General features: G+C 40.2%; 1 protein-coding gene across 2 annotated transcripts in view; it reads right to left on the reverse strand.

Annotated features, from left to right (window-relative positions):
- STIM2 (stromal interaction molecule 2) overlaps nt 1-20,483 on the reverse strand; it is a 67,969-nt gene extending 47,486 nt beyond the window's left edge. For both annotated transcript variants that reach the window (XM_082315225.1, XM_082315226.1), the window contains exon 1: nt 20,168-20,483. In XM_082315225.1, the coding sequence (XP_082171351.1) occupies nt 20,168-20,372 (205 nt within the window). In that variant the 5' untranslated portion in view covers nt 20,373-20,483. The remainder of the gene's footprint in view (nt 1-20,167) is intronic.
- Between the last annotated feature and the right edge of the window lie 2,977 nt (nt 20,484-23,460).

Genomic DNA, 23,460 nt, shown 5'->3' on the forward strand with positions numbered 1-23,460 from the left:
TTAGTAGAAAACTGACTATAACTTGTTACTTTTGGTGTTCGATGCTGTCAGTTCCTACAATGAATTAGGTTGCTGTTTTTCCCATTTGTGTCACTTCTTCCTCCACCTCATCACACAGCTATTCCCTATTTTGCTCGTATTGTTGTTCTTCTCTTTCCAGGTTTCCTCTCAAGGTCTTCCATGTTTTATTTCCAGTCACAAGGTTTTCATTCCAGTTTCTCATCAATCTCCTTATCTGTGAAAGGGGTGTTATCAAACTATTGTCAGATAGTTTTGACGTTCTGATATCAAATCCATCTTCTTACTGCATCTTCCTAAACTTTTTTAAACCATAAATATAATTTATGTCATATGTAGTGACCTATCAGTTCTCTTACTTGATTACAAAGACCACTACTTCCCTCTTCCTTCTAAAAATTCAGCTCTTCACTTTCTAAAACTGTTTGTTTGGGGTTTTGGGGGGTTTTTTTGTTTGGTTGGTTTTGGGGTTTTTTTTGTAAAGGCAGTGTCAACAATTTATTTGTCTTTACCCTTCCCACCCCTGGCAATATTACAGTGGTTCATTCTGGTTAGTTTCTCATTTTATCAGCAACAGAACGGCAGATATGCATAACTAGACATTGTTGATCAGTTTGGGTTTTTTCCACTGAACCAGGCAAAGTAATTTTTGCACACATACACACTGCTCCAAACAACGTTAAGAACCAATTTTTTGTTTTGTTTTAATTTCTGAAAATTATTTCTTCAAATAGGACACTGCAAAGAGGAGAATGAAGGAAATGTCATCACAGGGACAAAGACAAGTTTCTAGATGTACAAAGACGATTGCCATTCATTGTAAAGGAAGATCATCTTAAATCGGTATAAGCACGCCAACTCTGTTGATACAGGAACATCCTTATGCCATCAGAGACACTGATGAACACAAGGGCAGAAATGCCAGAATGATACTTACAGCTGTCTTGCTGTGGTAGTTAATCTGTTTAAGTGCTGTGCATGAACTAAAAAGCCCTGCCTTTCAAGCTTTTCTGAGTGCGGGCAGTTAGGACTATCTAGGAATCTGCACAGCACCAGGCAAAGTTTACGCTAGCTCAGAGATCTCAGCAAAGTATTCCGTTGAACCATAAAATTTGGTCCATCATACACTTATTTTTCATTCCAAAATGGTAGTTGTGTTCTTTCATTCCAAATTAATATTTCTGGTGAAAGATGCTAGTGGCATTCTTGTTAAAAAGACAAACAAGTACATCAAAGTCTTGCCATTTGTTTATCCCCCCTAGAACTTTTCTCCATTAAACCAAATCACAGTGTAACAAAAAAAAAAAAAAAAAAAAACACACCAACAACAACAAAAAACCCAAACAAAAACCAAACCTGTAAGCATTTCACTTCCCTATTTGTTCTTGTTTTCCCAGAAAGCATCAACAGAATTTCATTTTTGCATGACAAAAACATGTGTTTATATGTGGTTGGTTTTGGCTTGGGTTTTTTTTAAAGATACTTTCCCTTCTGTTACGGAACAGAAGAGAGACAAGAAATGCGATGAAACTAAAGGAAGTAATATTCCCATAATTACATATTGACTTAGAGGTACTATAACTCACTAGAATTTAAGCAACATTTTCAAAGATTTGTGCATAAACATGCACAATATGTAAATTTACATAATATGTAAATAAAATGTTGCTTCTTAATAGGAACTACTCTAAAAAAGGTGGTAGTATTCATCATTTGGTAGGTAAAACATTTTATTAGCAGAAATCAAGAAAATTTTGCCTTGTTCACTTCAGTTTGGATCCACAGGAATGCTTGGTCACGTAGAGTGAATAGGTTGCTGACAGAATGTCCTCCATTTGTTTGCTGTTTAACATAAAATGTTTACCAAATAAGGAAAAACTACACTTCCCCTTAATGCTTTCCTTTTACTCAGCCTACCAGAGTACCTTGAGTTTTCTCTTCCCTTATCAATACAATAAATATTGCAGAAATATGTTCTAGGAGAAAAACAGCTACATTCAGTTCTGTCTGGAAAATGCTGACTTTGTTTCTTGAAGGTAATTGAGTATTTTACCTGAAGTCAAATTCAACAGCCAATAAATGGTACAAAATCCTTTTCATAAGCTGTTGTACCCAACAGAAGAGATGGTACAACATGTAAATCCAAACAAAAGACAACTTTTCAGAGATGGGATACAAATGCAGCAGAGAAATATAGAACACAATGTATGGAGCAAATCTTTTATACCCAGGGGCTTTCTCAGTTTATACCCAAAACAAAACCCGAGACTTCCCTTTTTCCCCATCAATGCTGAATAGCTACAAGTTCAATTGCAGAAATGATACTGAGCATAACAGTCTCCTTCCTTCCTACTGAATTTTGCTGTTGACAAAGTAAAGCATGTTAACAGCAAATGTCATCTACGACAATTTGAGAGAAATCCAAGCCTGAGCTGTGGAGAGGGAGATGTGGAGGCGAAGGCGCAGAACAACTGACCATTGCTGATGTGTGCACTAAGTCACCTGAGGTAATTATACACATTGGAATGTTTTAGCAGAGAATTTCTTACCAGAAAGATTGCTAATTGGTGTTAATTCCATTAAGTTATTTGCTTAATAAGCAGCTATTAAAAGTTGCTAAACAGAGAAATGCAGAGGTAACTACACCTTCCTTGCTTCAGTACTGTGTGCTGTTCTGCTCATCTCCAAACCGAACAAGCGTAATTCCAACAGAAGGGGAGATCTTCATATCAAAAAGGCATACGATAGAAAATAGAGAAAAATAAACCAAACAGCGATTTTTTTTTTCCAATTGGTAGTATTTTGAAAAGCTACTAGCAAAAAAAACAAAAACAAAAAACAAAAAAAACAAAAACAACCCCCAAAAAACCTCAAACTGCCTTTACATGGTGTAATACACAGTTATGACAATGAGTTCTACTGATCATCATGTCCAAGCCACCAAACTTTTCTCAAAGCGAGATCTACGTTATGGAACATAAAGCTATGTTTATATTAGGGAAGATAAAAATCAAGCAGTCTGGAACAAGTCTTCGCACTTCAGGACATAAGGCAACTAGTAAAAGGTTTTTGTTAGGAAGAGTTATACTGAATCACTGTGCTGCAGCTATGTGCTAGACTTGTTGCAATATCCTTTTCTCAAGCCCCAGGTAGACGGCTATTTTAAGATAGTAGATAAGCTACTTCTCCAGTTTTGTAAAACTGTTTTGTTCTTAAACAAGGTTTTAACCAGTCACTTCTGGACCAGTGAGGGGGGAGAAGCACATAATAATATGCCTAAAATCATATTTGTGAATAATAGCATCAGTTGTCTGACAGAGCCATCTCTGGAAAAAACTACGATTCCAGTATTCCTACAGAGCCTCCATGGATTTCCACATTACAACACCATGGATAATATACATGACTTTTCTCTTAAAGAAGCAGACACCAGTATTTATGAAAAGTTGATGCCACAGAAATTGACTCCTCTCCCCTAACAGGAATTGAAATTTTAGCAAAACAGTTCTGAGGAACAGACGACAGTGATAAACACTCTGCAGAAATGCAAGTAAGTTTGCTCTTTTATAAAAGCAGTAAAAATACTGCCCAGGATCACTTTGTTCCAAATACAATACTTCAGTGGTTTGTAAAGATCTATGGTCACATCCAAAATTTGATTCCATTAATTCTTTTTAAAAAATTAGGCAACAGAAGAATATGATACATGGATACAATCCTCCTTGTCTGTTATCCAACTCTTTGAAAGCAACCAGGTACTCATAAGTAAGGCTAAATTACTTACAGAAAACTGAAAAAAGCCTCTAGGGTTTCTTGTAGCATAATTTCAGTAATACTAATTTTTTGACAATCAGTTCTCATCCATACACTAACACAAATTCTACTAAACCAAGTTTTTTAAAAAAATAAACCAATTACTAAACCCTACCCTAAAAACAAAAGGTGTTTTATCAGTGAATTAGCTAACAACTTCCAGTCACATAACAAAAGTATGCAACAGAGTATGCCATGAGTGGAATAAAGAATACACACTGTAACCTGCCAGGCACCCTCAGAGTGGAAAATTTCAGAATCACCACATTTCTCATATAAAAATAAACAACATAATTAAAGACGTGTCTTAATTTAGCATTTCTATTTTGCTTTATACTTGTTTCTTAAACAGCTATGACAAAATATTGTTTACTTACATGAACAAACACACCAAAAGAATGAGAGAAGAAGTAATCTGAAGCAACATTTCCCAGCTCCCCCAACTTGTTTACTGCTCGGAACTACATATGCAACCTTTTAAACACTACACAAAACAAACCTGTCACCACTACTATCCTAATGACTTGCACGTCTAAATGCCATTAATGCCAAGATATTTTTTTCTAGACAGATGCAGCATTTTTACAATGCACTGCGCAGCACACACAATCTTCGCTACTCTCCCTTGATAGAGCTTTCCCCTGGGCCATCCCTCGTTTCAGCAGAAATTTTTATTTAGTTTCTCTACCAATGTTCAGCCAACATCCATCTTCTGTTGAACATTCATGAGGCCATGCTGGAAACCTCACCTTAGTTACTCTTATTTGCCTTTGATTTTCCTATTTCTTCTCTTCTTTCTACAATCTGGTTGGGCAACAGTGACAGCTAGTTGGCACATTAAACATCAGGCCAAGCACGTGCATGGACAGAATGGAGAAGTTAATTTTGACACACCTTTTGCTGAAAGCTGACTATGCTACTGTTAATAATGGATTATTTCATATTCATAGAACATTCAGTTATTCACTAGCATCACTATGCACAAGTAAGGTCCCAGTTCAGGAGATATTAATGCTATAACACCACATATAAAGTCCTTTTGTATTTATGAAGCGTGTTAGACTCAACAGAAAAATCATTCCCAACATTAAGTGTTCAGTCAACCATCAGCTCTGAATGCAATGATACAGGCATTCATTAATTGGGCAGAAAACACAAAAAGTCAAAATATATTCAGACAGTAATAAGGCCCTAACTAATCTAAATGGCTTTGCATCATATTTATTCATTAAGAACAAACTTCAGATTTCTCAAGTACTCACCCTCATATCATTCACCCCCTAGCTGAACTGAACCACCTTATAAACAACATAAAAGCAAAAGCAGCACAGAAATCTACTTCTGGATTTTTTTTTTTTCCTTTTGAACACATTGCTTAGCAAGTTCCATTGGACATTCAACTGCGGAGGTAAATAACAGGTGTGACCAAAAGTGGAGGTAATGTTGGAACAGGCATCCAAAGCCAGAGTTTCACCCAAGGGAGTGATGGGGGGAAGGCATTAATTAAAAAAATTACATGACAGAATAAGGCATTCTATACTAGACAAATCAGTACTTCTAAAAATATTATTTAGTTATTAAAAGATTTGCATATAAAGAGTTACCCTGCATATTTCTAGAAGCCTTAATTACATGAAATACATTCAGCTATGCTTAGAAGTACAGTACAGAATTTAAGCATAAATGTTGATTTATTGAAACTTGCATTAGTTAGATACAACAGGCAAGAGTTCTCTGTAGATTCCAATGTTAGCCCAAAAAGGGAACAGAAACTCAGGAGAATTCTATCAGATATTCCAAACAACTAGTGAAAGATCCTCAAACACAGGACAACTGTAGCCTCCTAACAAGATGCAGATTATATGTCACACAACATTCTTCAAGATTTTAGATTTTCTCTGTCTCTCTGGTATCTTTCAAAGACAAGTCTATGCCATCAGAAAAAAAGACATTGCCCACAACTCTTATCCTTCCTACTGCAAAACACGTATGCATAGTAATGAACCACTAAGAGCCGCTCCAATGCTTGCAAAGACAGAGTAGGCAGACCAGTATTCTGCTTGTGACTAAACCAATCACAGTTGCATGATACCGAACAATTGTGGGCGAGAATATCACAATTTCTAATTTAGCACAACATTCTGCTATGAAGTACAAAGTGTTACTTGAAGTTCCCAGATGCAATTAATGCAGAGGTGGAATTGTTCTTTCCTTCTTCCATAGCTGTGCTTCAGTCTTATCTACAGATCTGAAATATTTCTGTTAAGAGTTCCAGAACCACATTACCTGATAGCAGTCTACTCTCTACTTCTGGTACTCCTTATGAACATAGGTGGATAGGTCTAAAACCAGCTGAGCACCTTATACACCTGAACAAAAGGAAAAAAAAAAAAAAATCTAGCAAAGCATGGAAATTCCTTCTGGAACCTACATGGCAGTTTCAGTTATGCACTGTTGTGCCCAGCGCTTTACAAGACGCACACAATTTCTTCATCAAAAGTTTGGCAACAGAGAATGGAAGTATTTAGCTTTTCAGTATTCCTTTCCCATTCTTAAACTGGAGCAAAATACAAGTGGTGAATCAAATGAGGTGAGAAGGCCTGTTAATGAGGTTGGGGTACACAATCAGAACACATCAAACATGCACAAGATTCGTTGGCATGGAGGAGGCAAGGCAAGACAAATGCAATAGCATGACTTAACAGATAAGTCATTTAAAAGAATCTTACAAAATACATTCTGAAACACTACGTCCTAAAAAAAAAAATTAATTTCCTTACACTGCAACCCACCCATTCAGATGAAGTCTGTAAAACAGTTCAAAAGCCAAATTGAATTCAAGCATAGATCATCTTCTCTAGTAAATAAGTAATCTACTAAGAAGCCTCAAACCTTCTGAAAGTAATAAATTATGGCTAACAAGGCTATCAAAGATGGGGAGAAGGAGTTAACACCACCTCCCCTCCCCTGAGTAACATATTAATTATAGCTTCCTAGGTAGTATTACTGATTGGCTGAAACCTAATCCTGCAACGTTTTAAAGCTAAATGACATAGAAAACAAAACTTAAGTGCACTTAAGAAGTGCTGTGAACATAAATACCAAATTAATATCCAACCTCAGCAGTAATTATTTATTCTATAGCATTCAAAAAACTTAAACACATTAAAGAAACATGGCAAAAATATCTGACTCAAAAAGTGTTTAAGTTTATATCTAAACTTAAACAGGTTAGAGGCTCCTTAAATAGGATGAGGTACTGATGCTAGAACAGTTCTCATATAAAGCCAGGAGAGCAACATTTTTTCCCTGTATCTGCACTAAGCGTCCCCCTCACACTCAACAGAAATTTAACAGACACAGCAAGCAGAGTTAGTGGTGTGACCCCTGTGTCCGAACAGGGCTTTCTACCTCATGGCAAAACAAGTTTACTCTGTTATAGAAGGAGCCCAGATTCCTAGCTCAGATGCCGACACCTCAAGAGATGTGAAATGAATCCCACCCTTAAAGCTTCTGATCTAGTAACACCATGGGTAAGCACTTTAACACTTCTGGGCCCTACGAACTCAACAGTGTTAAACAACAAATGAAAATAATGAAGAGGTGAAGCAGAAAACTGCACAGTAATTGCTACCCAAGTATGCTTTTCCCACCACATCTTGAAGTTTGCATGGTCTGAAACACCAGCTCCCAAACAATGGCACATTCTCAAAATCCAGTATAACAACTGCAGTCTTGGCATGAGCAACAGCCAGGCAGAAAAGCCAAGGAGAAGGAAGCAGGCTCACTGCTGGAAATATCCAGTGTGGGCAGCAACAGCTGCTGCTAGGGCTGCCTGCTTCCCTCGGCTCTGGGCCCTGTACCCCACCAGTAACCATCCTACATGCTTCAACCCCTTCTGGAAGCAGCGTTGAGGCCAACAGCAAAGCTTTCTGCCATCCCTGCCAAATGCGACTCGTTATTTCCCTACTTCCTCTGAAAGGAATGACAACCAGACAAGAGCTAGAGGACACCTTAAAGTCATCCTTTGGATGATGACACCGTAACAAAAATAAAATATAATTTATGATAGTAGAAGTATTTAACCCATGTTCAGACATCCAGGTATATAACCAATTATCTTTATAATCTTTTAGGTTAGGAAAGAAATAATTGAGGTTGCTTTCATTGCAACTAAACTTCATATCTATTTCAATTAGTAAACAGAAAATTACTAACATGCAATCAGTAAAATCAAGGGGCTTTGCCTGTTTAACAAATCAACTAACTAGAATTTGCACCTTGAAGTAATCTGTGTTTAACAGAAGTTTGAGATAGTCCAAAGAGGAAGCAAGTTTCAAAATATTTTTAAGTGAGAAACCTGAGACCATCAGGTGAGGCTATTTCATACAACAAGTGACCATGTCAGAGCCAAAGGCTCATTACTGATGCAAGCGTAACAGGCTACTTACAACTCTTACAAGATGCATAGGAAAAGTACAGTATTTACCTTATCCTAGCACTTACAACTGCAATACTTTACGAACTTCATTATTAGTGTTGGCACCTGTACTTGCCACCAGTATGAACATCACAATTCACCCTCTACCACGTCTCTAACTTACACTTACTTCACATACTAACACTAAGACAATATCCAGGAAGTATACACTCCACTAGGTATCCAACAACCCTGCGGTTAAGTACTTAAGAGAAATGCCTTATATGCTTTAGTTCCACACAATACAGAATGCTCTACGTTCAAGTTCTGATCTTAAATTCACTAGCCAAACAGAGCTCTCTGAAACATCCAAGCAGTTGTACAAATGGCAGCCTCCACGGTGATCCCAGGACATATGCCGTTGTTTTCCACAGCAGTTTACAGTTGATGTTTCCAGTTCTGGTCTGTGTGCAGAAAGTGCCAGAGAACTTCATATTTAAGTCTGTCTTCTCCAAAATCCTGAATGCAAAACTTGCCAAGGAAAACATAATTATAGCTCTGTCTTGATAGTGAAATACATGTTCCTTCCTGCTTCTAACAAGTCTCTTACTACACTCCCAATAAACAGACCAGATTTAAGCTTGTTCTTTATGATCATCAAAAATACAGCACAGCCCTGGAAAAGCAACCTCAATTTTCACCCCTTCAAACACCATACTTCTCTTAATTTTCATGTGCAGAATGTCCTTGTTACAGTGTTTCAGTTCCACTTTCATTTTTATTGTGTACACCAAAACAAATCTGAAAAAGGCAAACGGAACTAGACACATTCATGAAACATGTCTGCAGTCAGTTTTCAGAGCAGAATCCACGACAAGACCAGATAGTTTCACTTAACGTATTCACAATCGTACTAGATGCAGTGAAACAATCATTTTCATTCCAATAAGCCTTAGAAACCTTTTGGAGAAAAAAAAAAAATTTGATTGATTGATCTTCAGAATTGTCGCACTACTACCTAAGACACAGCTGTCTAAAATCTCCACTTCACCCAGAATCATATCTGAAGGTAAAAGACTAGAGACTGGTTCTTTTGTCACAGATAGCAAGGCACTACATCTAGACTTTAAGCAGGTTAACAATATTATAGTATTCTAAAAACTCAATATCTTCAGTTGGTATGCTTAGTCCTCTGCCTAAAGTCTTCTCAAACACTTCACAGACCCCAAAAATACAGCATCAGAACAATGAATGACCAGAATTAAAGAGGCACTTCCTAAAACATTTGTGCTAAAACTTAAAAAAAATCTACTCAAATGAATAAGCAACTACTACTTTCATATTTAAAGAATAATTGCAATAATTTGGGTAACAAGACAATGGCTGTCTTGTTCTTTGGCTTCTGCAAGAATGTTAATCTGCTGCTGACAGCATTTTGGCCACAGAAAACTAAAAGTGGTAAAAAAATCAAAAACAAAAAAAGTCATTGTAATTTTACTAACTTCTCGCAGGAAAGAAATTTCAGCCTTAGGATACCATTTAGGAGACTGCAAACCAATACAAGTCAACAGAAGAAACACAGTTCAATAAAATCAATTTACAAAGTAAGTCAGTGCCAGCAAAAATTTTGCCAGTCCTCAAGTTGAAAACCTCGACTTAGTAACATCTCCCAAAAACTTACTGTAGAAGTTATGATGCAGCTTACTATAACATCATGACATTCTCCTTTAGCTATTTTACCCTTATTCTTTCTATGTTAGCAGTCACTTTAAACATTTGCACAAAACCAAAACTGAAATGCTAATGGAAAACAGCAAGTATTTGACAAACTGTCTTGTCTCAAACACAACGGTACCTTGCAATTTCACTGAAGATTAGCAAAACCATATGAATTGGCCACACTGACTCAGAGGTGTCCATCTCGTTCAACCTTGAGCAGCACCAGCTCGCAGCAGATGGTGCAGTACAAAGGGGGGTGGCAAGAACAATTTTCCCCTTAAACAACACATTTTTGGCTTGCAAAACAGTCCACTGCAATGAGTTTCCTAATTTAATTCTACCTGTGCATGCAGGTGTGCTCTCCCCCTTCCCCCAGGAAAATGAGAAGTGGGGGGATATATCTATTTTTAAACCCTCTTCTGATTGTCAATGAATGCCCCCAGGTCTCATAGCATGAAAATAACTACCGGTCTTCTATAGTTGGCTCCTTTATAATACTCATGATTTCTAGGACAGTGAAGATGCCTCCTTTTTCTTCCCATTAAGATAACATTTTACCTGTGATTGCTTATCACTCTTTTGTAAGGAAATAGCAATTTCTGTGGACCTGATCACAGCCAAGCTTGTGTACAGAGCTTCCATTTTGTTGAAATAAGAAGTCTTACCACTCGTCAACATCAAGAGAAATTAGAGCCTTGACTACTGTTCACAGGATACTATAAACAGACATAAGGCAACATAAAACAAGTGTCTGAGTGCTTCTGAGACAAAAAAGAAACACATCACAGATACATAGTTTCTTAGGAAGGATGTTTACTTAATAAAGGAAGCAAACCAGTTTTACTTGGATTCCTTTATAACGAAGTTTAAAAGCAGTCAACTGGATGCATTTAGAGCTGAGATAGGTGGTTTGGTTTGGTTTTGTTTTTTTTTTTTTTTCTTTCAAACATCTACAGCTGAATCAGAATGGGACGCGTCTTCATTATCCTGTATTAATAAAATCACATTTCATCAGTTATGCTTTATAGAAGTAAATAGTTATGCCAGGCAAGTGATTCTAGTTTTGATACATGAACTCTCTCTTAAAATAAATCAACTGGTAAAAACCAAATTGACTCCAGAAACAAAGGTTTCATTTCAAAACGTGGATTTTTCTGTAAGCTAAGTTGCTATCATCTACCATAACGAACCTCTTTAAGAAGACCTACTAAAATCTTGGCTCTACTGTTAATCTAAAAGTCTCCCTCTACAAATTTTATGGATTGCTGAAATACCTCCTTACCAATTTTGAATGTCATTTTTCAACTTCACAGTTGGTAACATCTGTGTAAAACATTGCTTTTCATGAGTAGCTAAGTCTCCCTTACCCACCTTTCTCAATCACTTACTACGTACTTGGCACGCGTGGGCTTCTACTAAAATGGTTAATACTACTTTCTTCCAAACCCGTTAACTTCTCACAGATGCCCTTGTACAGCTGTGCACTGACCTGAAAGAAGGACCTGATCCTGCTGAAAAAATATTAATATCAACTTCCAGCTCAATCACTTCCCCCAAACTAACTCACCTCCAGCCATAATAATGTTAAGGCAGCAGCTGGAACACACAGAATAGGCAGGGAGGGAGAGAAAGCAACAAGCGCAAAGGAGGAGCACCCCTCTCTGCAGCAACAGCCTACACCAAGGCCAGTTTAAATCAACAACAAAGCAACATTCTTCAAAGACTGCAGAGCTACAGGTCTCATATCACTGCCTGCAACACAATCAAAATAAGACCAATTATCAGGAGTGCAGTTTCATAAGACCAAAACCGAAATATTAATTTACTTAAAATGCAGCCTTAAAAGGAAATCCCAGAGAATACATCATACAGGTTCATACATCGAAGTCAATGGGATGAATTTCATTGTCTCTTATCTGTACTTTAGACTGACATATTACTGTTTCCAAAGTAACTACAATACCCTCTATGGCTCTGACAGCAGTGTTTCAGTAGACATATTCAGAGAACATGACCCAGGTAGGAGAGAAGAGATTAAGGCAGCCATGTTCCAAAAAAGTGCTGGCAAAGTTAAGTCTTTCAAAGAAAAATTAAAAATATACTCTGTGGAAGACAGAGCTGTCTTGATGCATTTCATTTGCAACTACAAATCGCAAGCAGGAAAGGATGTAAATATATTTTTCCTTCCTGCCACATCATGATACAAGAATTGGAGCTACATGACACTATGTAGTCTAATTTTCATATTTAGCAAAACAGTAAACAATACGTAGCACTAAAAAAGTAATTTCATTTTCACTTCAAAATCATTTTTAAGTCTTTAGGCAATGAAAATAACATAAGCCAACAGTACTTTTCATCTAGGCATACAATGTTACAGCAAGAAGTTATCCTGCAACCTTCTATATATAGAAATCTAGGATTATAACTACAGTAGAAGGAAGTCTCCTACTCAGAAAAATTAGCTTTCGTATTTGTTTGAGAATCGTCACAGACCACATGGTTTGAGTGGTTTTGTTTATTTGTTAACAATATAATACTTCTTGCTTGTTGTTCTTCAAATAAAAATACTGGGTAGCATTTCAAATTGAAGAAAAGCAAATCAAGCTTGTCATTTTCAAACTATAACTAGAGGGAAACAACACAAGACTTATTTTTTTTATTTGGTTTAGATCTAGGCATACAAACAGAAAATTCACCTGCTTACTTCATCTAGCGAGGGGGCAGGAGGGAGGAATGCATTTCAAGTAAAATCCTGTGGCTGGGACGAAAAAAATTCCACAGATTGACAACAGTATTGTTGATAATTTCCTAGCAAAGCTCACTGAACATATTTCAACATGTAAAGGGAGACTGTAGTGTAAATCTAGGGGGGGAAAAAAAAAAATCACCTACTGAGCCATTCACTCATTCATCAAATGCTACACACACACACAAAAAAAAAAAAAAAACAACAAGAAACATTCAGGAGTTACTGATGACCAATCTCAATGGGAGCCTAGAGGAGTTATTTACTATTAAGAATAAAATACCATTTGTGTGAAAATTTCCTGTCTAAATAACATATTTAACTTGCAGATAACTCTGAATTTTAACTAATTCAGTTCACACAGTCACCCGATGGAACCGAGAAAAACTGTTCCTTCATCTGTGTAACATTACTACATGTGCTCAATAATTACATGCAACTAATCCCTTCCTTTATTCCAAACCACAAAGCGAGAAAGAGCATTCATACCACACCTTCGTGTACGGAAAGTTTCCCCATTTTAAGGAGAAACTACACAGAGCTTAGAAATCCAAAACGTCTTCACCAAGTTTTTATTCAACAAAAATTTGTTTAAATTAATACTCTACCACAAGGTTTGTTTGCTGTTAAACACAGCTTTAAATAGGTTCAGATAAACTACTGTTTATTGCTCACCTCAGTTTTAGAAGCTGAGCACATGACAATTTCTTACAAACGAACAATAACCACAGAAACAAAGTACACACACACAAAAAATCAGCTATTAAAATTTTAACTGGAGACAGTACCAGAGGGCAGTTTTTAAATGTCTCCTGATGCAGAAGAAAAGGCAGGAAACAGAAAGCATTGCCTAGAGGAAAAGGATCAAAGCTATCTTTGCATTCCTTTCAATTCTGAGCTACTGCGAAAGTTAAAGCTTCACACAACCCAAGTAGCCTCAACAACCATGCCAATTTACCCACGTTTCTGCAGTGCTGCTTGTGGTTTGCGATACAAGCTGCAATAGGCAGTGAGGGGCTGCCTCCCACCTCTGCATCCAGGAATCATCGGAGAAGCAGGATTCACCTGCAGTAGTTAGCATTATCTGCATACAGAAGACATTTTCTCCTGATATACGTAAAAGTCTTTGCTAGAGACCACAAGAATGAGATTAAAAGAAAAGGTCAGTGGTTCTTACCTGTTAATTCAAATTCTGTTGACTCACATGAGTCAACAGTTCTGTTAAAATGAGTGCTATTAACTCAAATTCTTAACTGTTCTGACAAGAACATTATCTTCAATTTCCAAGACAGATTTTAGTTAAAACTCTGGAGTACTTTTCATTATACAGATTTAAGGATTCCTCTAACAGGTCTCTGAAAAATGCCGTGCTTTTGGGATTGGAAGAAAAAGGAGCAAGGTCCAGAAGGAGGAAAAAAAAGAAGAAAAAAAAAAATCATGAAAGATATAGTAATAAACTCTCTTCGGTTAAGATCGAAGTGCTCACAGAGATCAAGTAAACAAATACAGATTTTATAGTACCCAGACAATCATCATATTCTGTTTATGCTGATTCTAAATGTTAACCACGCATTATCATTTTATTCACCCCTTCCCCCTTTCAGATATGCAAAGATAGTTTCCATAGTAACAGGAGAGACTTACTAATATCCAAAGGCAGAATAACACTAACTTATGTAATAACTTGAAACTCACCTTGGTTTGTAAAATGCATACGTGCTTATTTGGGGAAGCCATACATAGTGGTTATTTACTCTTAACACATACCATATGTGGTCAAGATAAACATTTCAAGTTCCTGTATTTTAAAAAGCCAGTTTCACTGGTAGGATATAACAGAGTAATCCAACGAAGTCTTCTCATACATCAGGATTTCTGCAGTAAATTAGAATCAACTCTTATGCAAAATAATACACTTTCGACTTCTGAGGAGTTCTTGACAATGCGTTAAAAATGGCCAAAAAAACCAAACGTGTAGTAATTTTCCTAGCTTTCCCACATCACAGCTCTTTGCAATATGTTCCTCTCCACCGATGCTGATTGAGAACAAATATTAAATATAAAAAGGACATACAAGTTACAGCACACAAACTAAAAATCAATTAAAAGGATATCAAATTGCTCACTTCATACAAATTTCAAAAAAAGGAAACTACATTTGTAGGTGTTTTTCATAGTGATAGTTATCATCATGGGAAATCTTATCAAGATCAACTGCCTCTGTCATTTGGTCCAGGCCTCCTTTGACAAATACATGGCAGCTCAACCTAGTTATGACAGATCAGCATCACTGAGGTTAGTTAGAAGAAAATGAGTCATGCCCAAGTTGTGTAGGAGCAGCTAGCCAGAATCTGGTAGGAGGTCCCCAGAAAAGCAGAGCTGTCTTCAGAAAGCTTAGAGCTGAAAGGGCAACACAAAAACCTGCTGATGGAGGGATGATACTGAGTCAAAGAATCTCAGGGAGGGACACTGAGGGGTTTTAAGAAAGGGTCTACTACACAAAACTGTAAGACAAGAAAAAGAAAACACTAGCTAAATAATCTGGGTAATTCCCAACAGTAAGACCAGGGAAATCTTCAGAAGAGGTGAAGCTGATGGTCAAGAAAAGAAAGCTCACAGGACACTAGAAGGTGCAGAATGCACTACCAGAAGCACTGAAGAGTTACAGTAAAAACACTGGAAGGCTGTAAGGCAAAAATACTCAGCTATGGGCAAAGGAAGTTACAAGTGCTTGAGATCTTATCTCTGAGTGGGATTCCAATGCCACTCAGCTACATAAATGCCAAGATTTTTCCTGGTTAACTGTTTTTTAATCTTTGTTTCAAAACCCTCTGCAAATCCAGCCAGCTATAGCTGGTTTAGCTCCATCTTGCAGTTATGACAATTCACCAACTGCTGACTGAGCTATCAAAACCTGGCAACCTTGTTGCACAAGGTTTCTTTACTGGATTTCTCCTATTGCTGAGTTTCTCCTGTTCATTATCACTAAAAATAAAAAATACGCTAAGAAAAAACTAAATGAAACTGAGAACAGAGCAGAAACTAATTAGATTTCAGGGACAGATGACTGCATTGAGATGCTGACAGAAAATAAATGACAGCTTGAAGTTGACATGCTTTAGCGGAGAAAGGACTCAAAATTTCTGGCCTCCCAACAGAAATTATAAGACCAGATCATGAAAAGCTTAACTAGAGACAAACAGATAGAAGTAATGGAATAAAAAAAAAAAAAAAAGCCTGAAATACTCAGTTTTCATCATGAGAGAAATCTACGAGCCTTAAAGAGCAGTTTGCTAGGGAAGTGGCAGAAGTCTCATCACTGACAACCTTTTAAGACCAGTGCATGCCAAAAGAATCATGCAAAGATCATTTTGCTACATGACCAAAAATCACTGCACCATACGTGAAGTCTCACACACAGCCACCAACTTCCAAATGGATTATTCAAGCCCAAAAAGGTCACTACCACAGTTTCACAGTCACCTTAGTGAGGCAATTCTACGGGCAGCAAGGCTCATGCCATCACAGGAGGCAGGCCACCCTTCTGCACTGCTGACCCCACCTGCACAGTCCCAACCTCTCTCTTCTTTGCACTGGTGCTACTGCTTAAAGCATGTCAGGAAGGAGTCTGATCCATCGTTTTTTCTGTTGCCTGCATTTCTTTTCACATTCCTGCAAGCTAAAGCAACAGACAGCACTCATCACAACACTGGGGGCAAAGAGGGTACAAAGTAGAAAGGCAGCAGGAATTCCCTCCCTCCTTGTGGGTTGCAAGTACTGGGATGAGCATGTCTAGTCCCACTAGCTCTCTTGTGCTAACAATATTGCTTGCATGGCCAGCTGGGGTCAGCTCCAAAGAAGCAAGCTACCTGTTGACAGCCACCCACATGAGAATGGCTTAAACCAATTGTGAAGTTGCAGCTAAAAATACATGTTTTCTAGAAACCCTCGCTTCTCAAATGCCGAAGTCAGATTAATTTGAAGAGCTCAGTGTGTTAAGATGATGGATAAGTTCCAGCTTGGAAACTCAACTAAAAGAAAAAAATCTTTGAACGACTTTCAGGAAAAGGTTACATTATGTTGTCCATTGTTTCCTCAGTAAATACAACGTAGTGCTGTAGTTAAAAATGGTCTAGCTCAGTACTATATAAGCCATTATTTGAGAGAAATTTATTAGCCAAATACAGGTCCAGGTTCTCTGTCTCACCTGAAAGGCAGCCAAATTAATGCTAAATTTAGAGTTTTAAACAAGAAAAGAATCCACAATTATCCAGAATTACAAAGCAACTTAATTAAAAGTCAATGAATATACTGAATGTGAAAACCCAGTGTTATCTTCAGGCTCAGAATAGCAGGCTCCTTAAAACTTTCTACCAAATTAAGTAGTGAACAAGCAGAGCCAAAATGAAAAGAAAATAGCCTCATGGTGTCCCATCCAGTGGAAACACAGTTTTGTTGATCTGATTTTCATAACTGTGACTAAATACCTTCAGCACAGTGTCAGATGTTACATACACAGCTGTCATTTATAAACTACCATTAAAGAGGCACATATGCACAGGAAGACAACAATAATGATAATCTATATAAACAATTGTAAATCCCTGAATATCTGATGAAATATGACAGGAGTAGAATCTTTGGCTCTTTCCTAGTCGTAAAATTCATTGTACATCCTTTTTCTGTGAAGTGTCTAGATTATCTTTGCCAGCTTCTTCTCTAACCAAATGAAAACCTCCAATAATGGGAACTTGTTGAACGATCTATGTAATTTGACTGTTATAGGCAAAAACTTTCCAGCCTATATTTAACCTAAATCTCGCCCACTACAATTTACTTCCTCTTAACCTACATCTTAACAACAAAGAAAATGGAAATAATTTAAAAAAAAAAAAAACACCAAAACGTTTCTGTGAACTACTTCTTACATACACACCCCTCCCACAGCCTCTTCCACGCCCCAAAATAAAGCTTTTTTTTTTTTTTTTTTTTTTTTTTTTTTTTTTTTTTTTTTTTTTTTTTATCAGTCATAGGTTCTGAGCCTCTCAATCCACATTGCTACTTTCCTCTGTACTTTTTGGATTGTTTAATACTCAAGACTAGACACAAAAGTGCAATCAAAAAGAAAAAAATAAAAGCCTTCTGTAATTTCAATTGGATCAACACATCCAAGGATAGTATCCACTTTTGCCAGCTGCATAATATTACTTATTCAGATTAATTTGTGACTAGAACTGGATTATTTCCTACAGCTGTGCTGTCCATACACCTTTACTTGAGCATCTGATAGCCTCTTCCTAGCAGACCATTTTATACTTAGCAGCTTTTTATCTTCTGGATTGTACTTCTCAAACCCATGGAAATGACTGAATTAGAAGTTTATTCTCTTCTTTTCCAGATGAGTGTTGGCAATCCCTCCTAACTTGATGGCACATCTGTAAGTTTATCTTTTAAGGAAAGAGTGATAGATAATAGAACCCAAATCATCCCCTGAACATGTCATCTGGTTTTCTCCCAACCTTCAAGCATTCTTCCACCTTTGCAAAGAGTAACTTAAAACTATTTGGAGGTTAGTTACCAGACAGGCAAACAATTTACGTGATCAACTGAAACACCATATTTATCAAGCCGATGAACATGGAACTATGGTAAAAACCTCCTAAAGATTAAAACTGATTCTAAGATGGCTCTTAACCATATGTATTTTCCAGACCAGTCAGTCGTGTAACACAACAAATCCACTGTTAGATTTCCTCAAATAAATGTATTTCTTTGTAAGATTCACTGCGGGGGGCGGGGGAAGCGGGCGCCACAACAGCTGACAAGCGTCTCAGTACTTTTACAGACCATAAAATATAGAAAAAATTACTTTTTTCCATACAGACTGACACATCAAAATTGATTAAGCAAGAAATGTAGACAGCATCAGCACCATGCATAGCAAGAATCGTTTAATACCACCTACAACCAGATTAATTATGGTCTGGGAAAAAAAAAAAAAAAAAAAGCTGTTCCAATACAGCATTTTCACAACACCCTTGGGAGGTATGACTGCTGCTTCACAGACTACGGATGTTCCAACTTCCTCAGTTTATATGGCAAGCCAACAGACTGGACAATTTAGATTTCAGAAATGCCATGTCCTCAAACAAGATCACTAGATCACATAGCCTTGCATCTCCATCTCAGAGTTACTCCAGCAATACCGTTGAAGTTTCATTAATTATAATTAAAATTCACGTTTTTAAAGCGCTACATTGTGAAGAAACCCATGCATGTTCCATCCGCTGAAGTTCGGTAATTTTAGCTCAGGATGTCAATACTATTTCAGACAACATCTGAAGTTTTTCTCCGATAAGAAATGCACACCGCTTTGAATCAGAAGGGGTACTTTTTTTTCTCCTCTCTTCTGCCTTCCATGCTCTCTCTCCAATTATAGAGTCTTCTGAAAAGCACATTAGGAGACATTACAAACTTCTAAATGTTTTTGAGTATTTCCTAACATACAAATCCCGTGTTCCTAAGTAAACGGACTAAAGACCATAAAGCTTCCTACTGTTCATTACAAGATATTCAGAATGCATATCAGCAATTCAGAGCCGTCAAAGCCTGCTGAAATTAGACTATTTTAAATGTTTCCATGCAACTGCTGTTTTTAACTGCAGGCATTACCATTTGCCATAAGTACGGTAGTATGAATATATTCACTTTTTTTTAAAATAATTAAGTGAAGGCGAAAAAGCTTTCCACACTTTTCTGGAGGACTAAAACCCCTCTGAGGGCACGGGATGGACATCTTCGTCTTTACAGCATCGGGCTGCCGGGCGGCCCCGCAGGCAGCCGTGCTGCGATACAGCAGTACCCGCACGCCGGCTGGGGGGGCGGGAATCACCTCACCTCCTCCCCCGGGCCCGCCGCAGGCCCCCAGCCCGGCCGGGAGGGCGGCCAGCGCCCCGCCGGGAAGGCGCCCTGCGGGTCTGGGGGCCGCGGCGGACGCAGGGGGCGGCCCAGGGCCGGGGCCGCGCCGCGGCAGGCGGCGCCCGCGACACCCACCCGCCCGGGCGGCTCCGCGGCAGCCGACGCGGAAGCGGCGGCTCCGGATCCCAACAATATCGCTATTCAACAGGATCCTGCACGTATCCTGCGGCGGGCTCCGTCCCGGGGAGGGGCGGCGGGGCCGGCGGCCGGCCAGCCCCCGCCGGGGCAGTACCGCAGTGCCGCCGCCGCAGCCGGACCCCCTGCAGACCGGCCCGGCGCCCTCTGCAGAGCCGCATCGTGGCCGGCCCCGCGGCGGAGGGGAGGCGGCTCAGAGGCGCCCAGGACCCCGCGGACCCGCCGGGCGGGGCAGGGCCCCGGCAGGAAGGCGACCGTCCGTCCGTCCGTCCGTCCCCCGCCCGCCGGCGGGATGCTCCCCCCGCCCCACAGGCGGCACGCGCGGCAGCCGTTACCTGTCACGACCGCCGCCGTCTCCGCCGCAGAGGCGGCGGCGCCTCCTCGTCCTCCCCGCCGGCCACCGCCAACGTCCGCAGCCTCCAGCTCGCATCCCGCGCCGGCGGCGGCGGCGGCAGCGGGCAGGAGCAGCCCCAGCAGAAGCAGGCAGGTCGGCACCGGCGTCGCCGCCGCCCGCCCGCCGGGCGCTCGGAGCCCGCTCATCGGTAGCGCCGCTGCAGCGAAGCGAAGGGAGGGAAGGAAGGAGGGAAGGAAGGAAGGGGCTGGAGCTCCGCCGCTGCGACGCTGCCCGCTCCGGCGGCACCAACCCGCCTCAGCGCCGGCCCCACGCTGCCTCCCGCCGCTTCCGGCGGCCGCCGCCGCCGAGCCGCCCGGGCGACACGTCACCGCGCGGTGACGTCACCGGGGGCGGGGCCGGGGCGGCGGGCTGCGCCCAGCCGCGGCAGGGCCGCGGGAGGAGGGGGGCTGCCGCGTCGCTCCGTCGGAGGGCGGCAAACCTGTAGGCCGCTGTGGGCGGCGAAGCGCTCCCGCGGGGGTGCCTCCTCCCCGGTGCGCAGGGGCGGCTCGGCCGGCTCCCTGCCCGCCCGGCCCGCGAACCGCGCCGCGGTTTAGTGCCGGCGGCCCGGGGGCGGCGGGGCCCTCACCTGTCCCGCTGAACGCCCTCGGATCGAGGCTGGTTACTCAGCGGGATCGGGAAAGGCAAGCCGTCTCATAACGACGCTTTAGCTACGGGGGGGGAAAGAGGAGACCTTGCAGTTCGTGAAATTTGTCCTTAGCGACACTGCAAGCAATGCAGTCACCTGAGGAGAGCTTTCTCAAGGGAAAGAATGTGTGAAAGTAGTTTCAGTTCGGCATGTACAGCCCTTTCAAAACAAAACAAAGAAAAAGGTGTTTTAAATGTGATCCCATACAACTGAAATCGATAAAACTAAGCCCTCACAAAGATTAAACCCTGATTTAATTGTGTTTAGGACCTTGGCAAAACAATCCAAAAACAAAAAAACTTTTGCTTAAGACATTCCCACCAAGCCAGTGAATGGGAATAAAATCTGTATCGTTCTTTGTCCTGCCCAAATCTGTGGGATTTTCAACCAGTCTGGTTTGAGTCATTTAACCAAGAATAGCACAGCTTTGAAGACCAAACCCAATCTAACATCTCAGATACACAATACAAGAGAAAACAATGCAGCGTGGATGGTAAAAGCTATATAAACGTTACATTCACTGTTAACTATTGCAATCACCTAAGAAATAACAGAAGTGTTTTGAAAGGGTCTTGAGAAAAGCCTTTGCCTGCTTTGTAAAGCCTACAGGAGACAGGAGCATAAAATGGCGTGGTACAAGCGCTTTTACAGGTCAGCAGAGTCCAGAAAGCTAACTGTGAAATTATTACAGCACTATTAAATGCAGCAGGAAATAATTTCTCTAGCAACACAGTTAACGTGCATACTCTATCCCAGCTGAAACATGTTTTTTATGAAAAAAAAAAACAAGACAATACTTTTAAAGTAGCCATATAGCATAGGAAGATTTGGAAAATGTGTCTAAATGTAATGAATTCTGTTTGAATTGTGAAGTCTGTGCATAGCCTTATCATTTCTGTTGGCTGAATACAGCAGCCTTTAAAGACCAACAATATCTGAGCAGAACTCGCGCAAAGAGAACAATGAAATGCCTTCATCTTACGAAAGCTTGTTCAGTGTTGTTTAACTTTAGGGAGGGGAGCTGGAGCAGAGTAAATTCCCCAGATCGAAACAAAAAAAAAACCCCAGCTGTTAATTTAATTAATTAGTTAATTTTAAAATACAAAGAGAGAGGTATTTATAAAGGGTACATGAAAGAGGCAAGTTTCCTGGACGAGGGTGAACTGTTTTGACTGAGAGCCACTGGAGTCGAAGGATATGGACTGCATGAGTCCCATAGAGAAATGCCATACCGCGGAATAGCTGTCAGACGGGGACACGAACAGAGAGCACTTCAGTGAAAATGATGTGGGCCTGAAGTAGAAAATGATCCTTATTAAAAATCCCCTGCAAAGTCGTTTCATTTTGACCTCTTGCTTTCAACTACGAGTCTCCAAATCAGGAAGCATGGAATGGATTGTTTTCAAGCAATGCTTGTGTTCTGGAGTTGGAGGAGGTCACTGCTGGTCAGGGCACCTCAGCAGAAGATCTCATGATCAGAAGCTTATTAAATGGAAACACCTCTCAATGCAGTGCCACTTCATACCATGCAGACTCAGCTGCATAAGCTCAGAATCAAGGAAGGTGCCTACCCTGGGCTGCAGCCTAACCCATTTATCCACAGAAACTTAAATGACTTGTGGTTTCAATATGAGGGCCCAAATACTGCTGAGCACCCTGCAGGGCTTGATCACAGAATCATAGAATAATTTATGACCTCTAGAGGTCATCTAGTCTAACCCCCTTACTCAGCCCTGAGGAACGGCACTTATAACCACATGCCAGTTTCAGTTTGGACCGTTGACCAGAACTTTTTGAGTAGAGTGGTTCAGACTCTTTTCCACCCACCTTGTCCACTTACCCAGTCCCTACCTCCCCTACTGCACTACAAAGACGCTATGGATGCTGTGGCAAAAGCCTTGCTAAAATCAACGTGTGCTGCTCTTATTACCTCATCCATAGAGCCAATCATCTCGTCATAGAAGGCAATCATGTTGGTAGAACTGTGCTGGTTTTTCTGAATCAACTTCTTGTCCTCCATCATCCCGGAAATGGGTTACAGAAAGATTTGCTTCATGATCTTCTCTGAGAGAGAGGCTGGGTAAGGATGACTGTCCTGTAGTTCCCGGCACCTTGCTTTGATGATAGGTGTGACATTTGCTTTTTTGCAGTAACTGGAAATCCCATCAGATTGCCACAGCCTTTCAAAGGTGATAGGAATCAGGGCAATGACATTAGCCAGCTTCCTCAGCACCTTCAAAAGCACCTCCTGTCCAGCTCTAAGGACTTGTAAACATCTAATTTGCTAATGTGGCAAATTCAACCTTCTTCTACAGTTAGTAGTCTCCTCCTCCAAACTTTGCCACTAGGCATAGAGACCTGTGAGGTCTGAGGGCTAACCTTGCTAGTGAAGAACAAGCGACAGAGGGCTTTGAGTATCTCAGCCTTTTCCCCCATCCTTCATCGCTAGGTCACCTACGCCATTCAGCAGCAGAGCCTGTGGTTCTTCGGGTTAGTATGCTTGTAAGGAAAATTATTTAGATTGTGTTCTCTACCTCTGGGTGTAGACAGCTGTGATAGAAAGGCTGGAATTGGTGTGAATGGAGAAT

Source organism: Platalea leucorodia (assembly GCF_965183815.1).
Source record: "Platalea leucorodia genome assembly, chromosome: 6".
NCBI lineage: Eukaryota > Metazoa > Chordata > Aves > Pelecaniformes > Threskiornithidae > Platalea > Platalea leucorodia.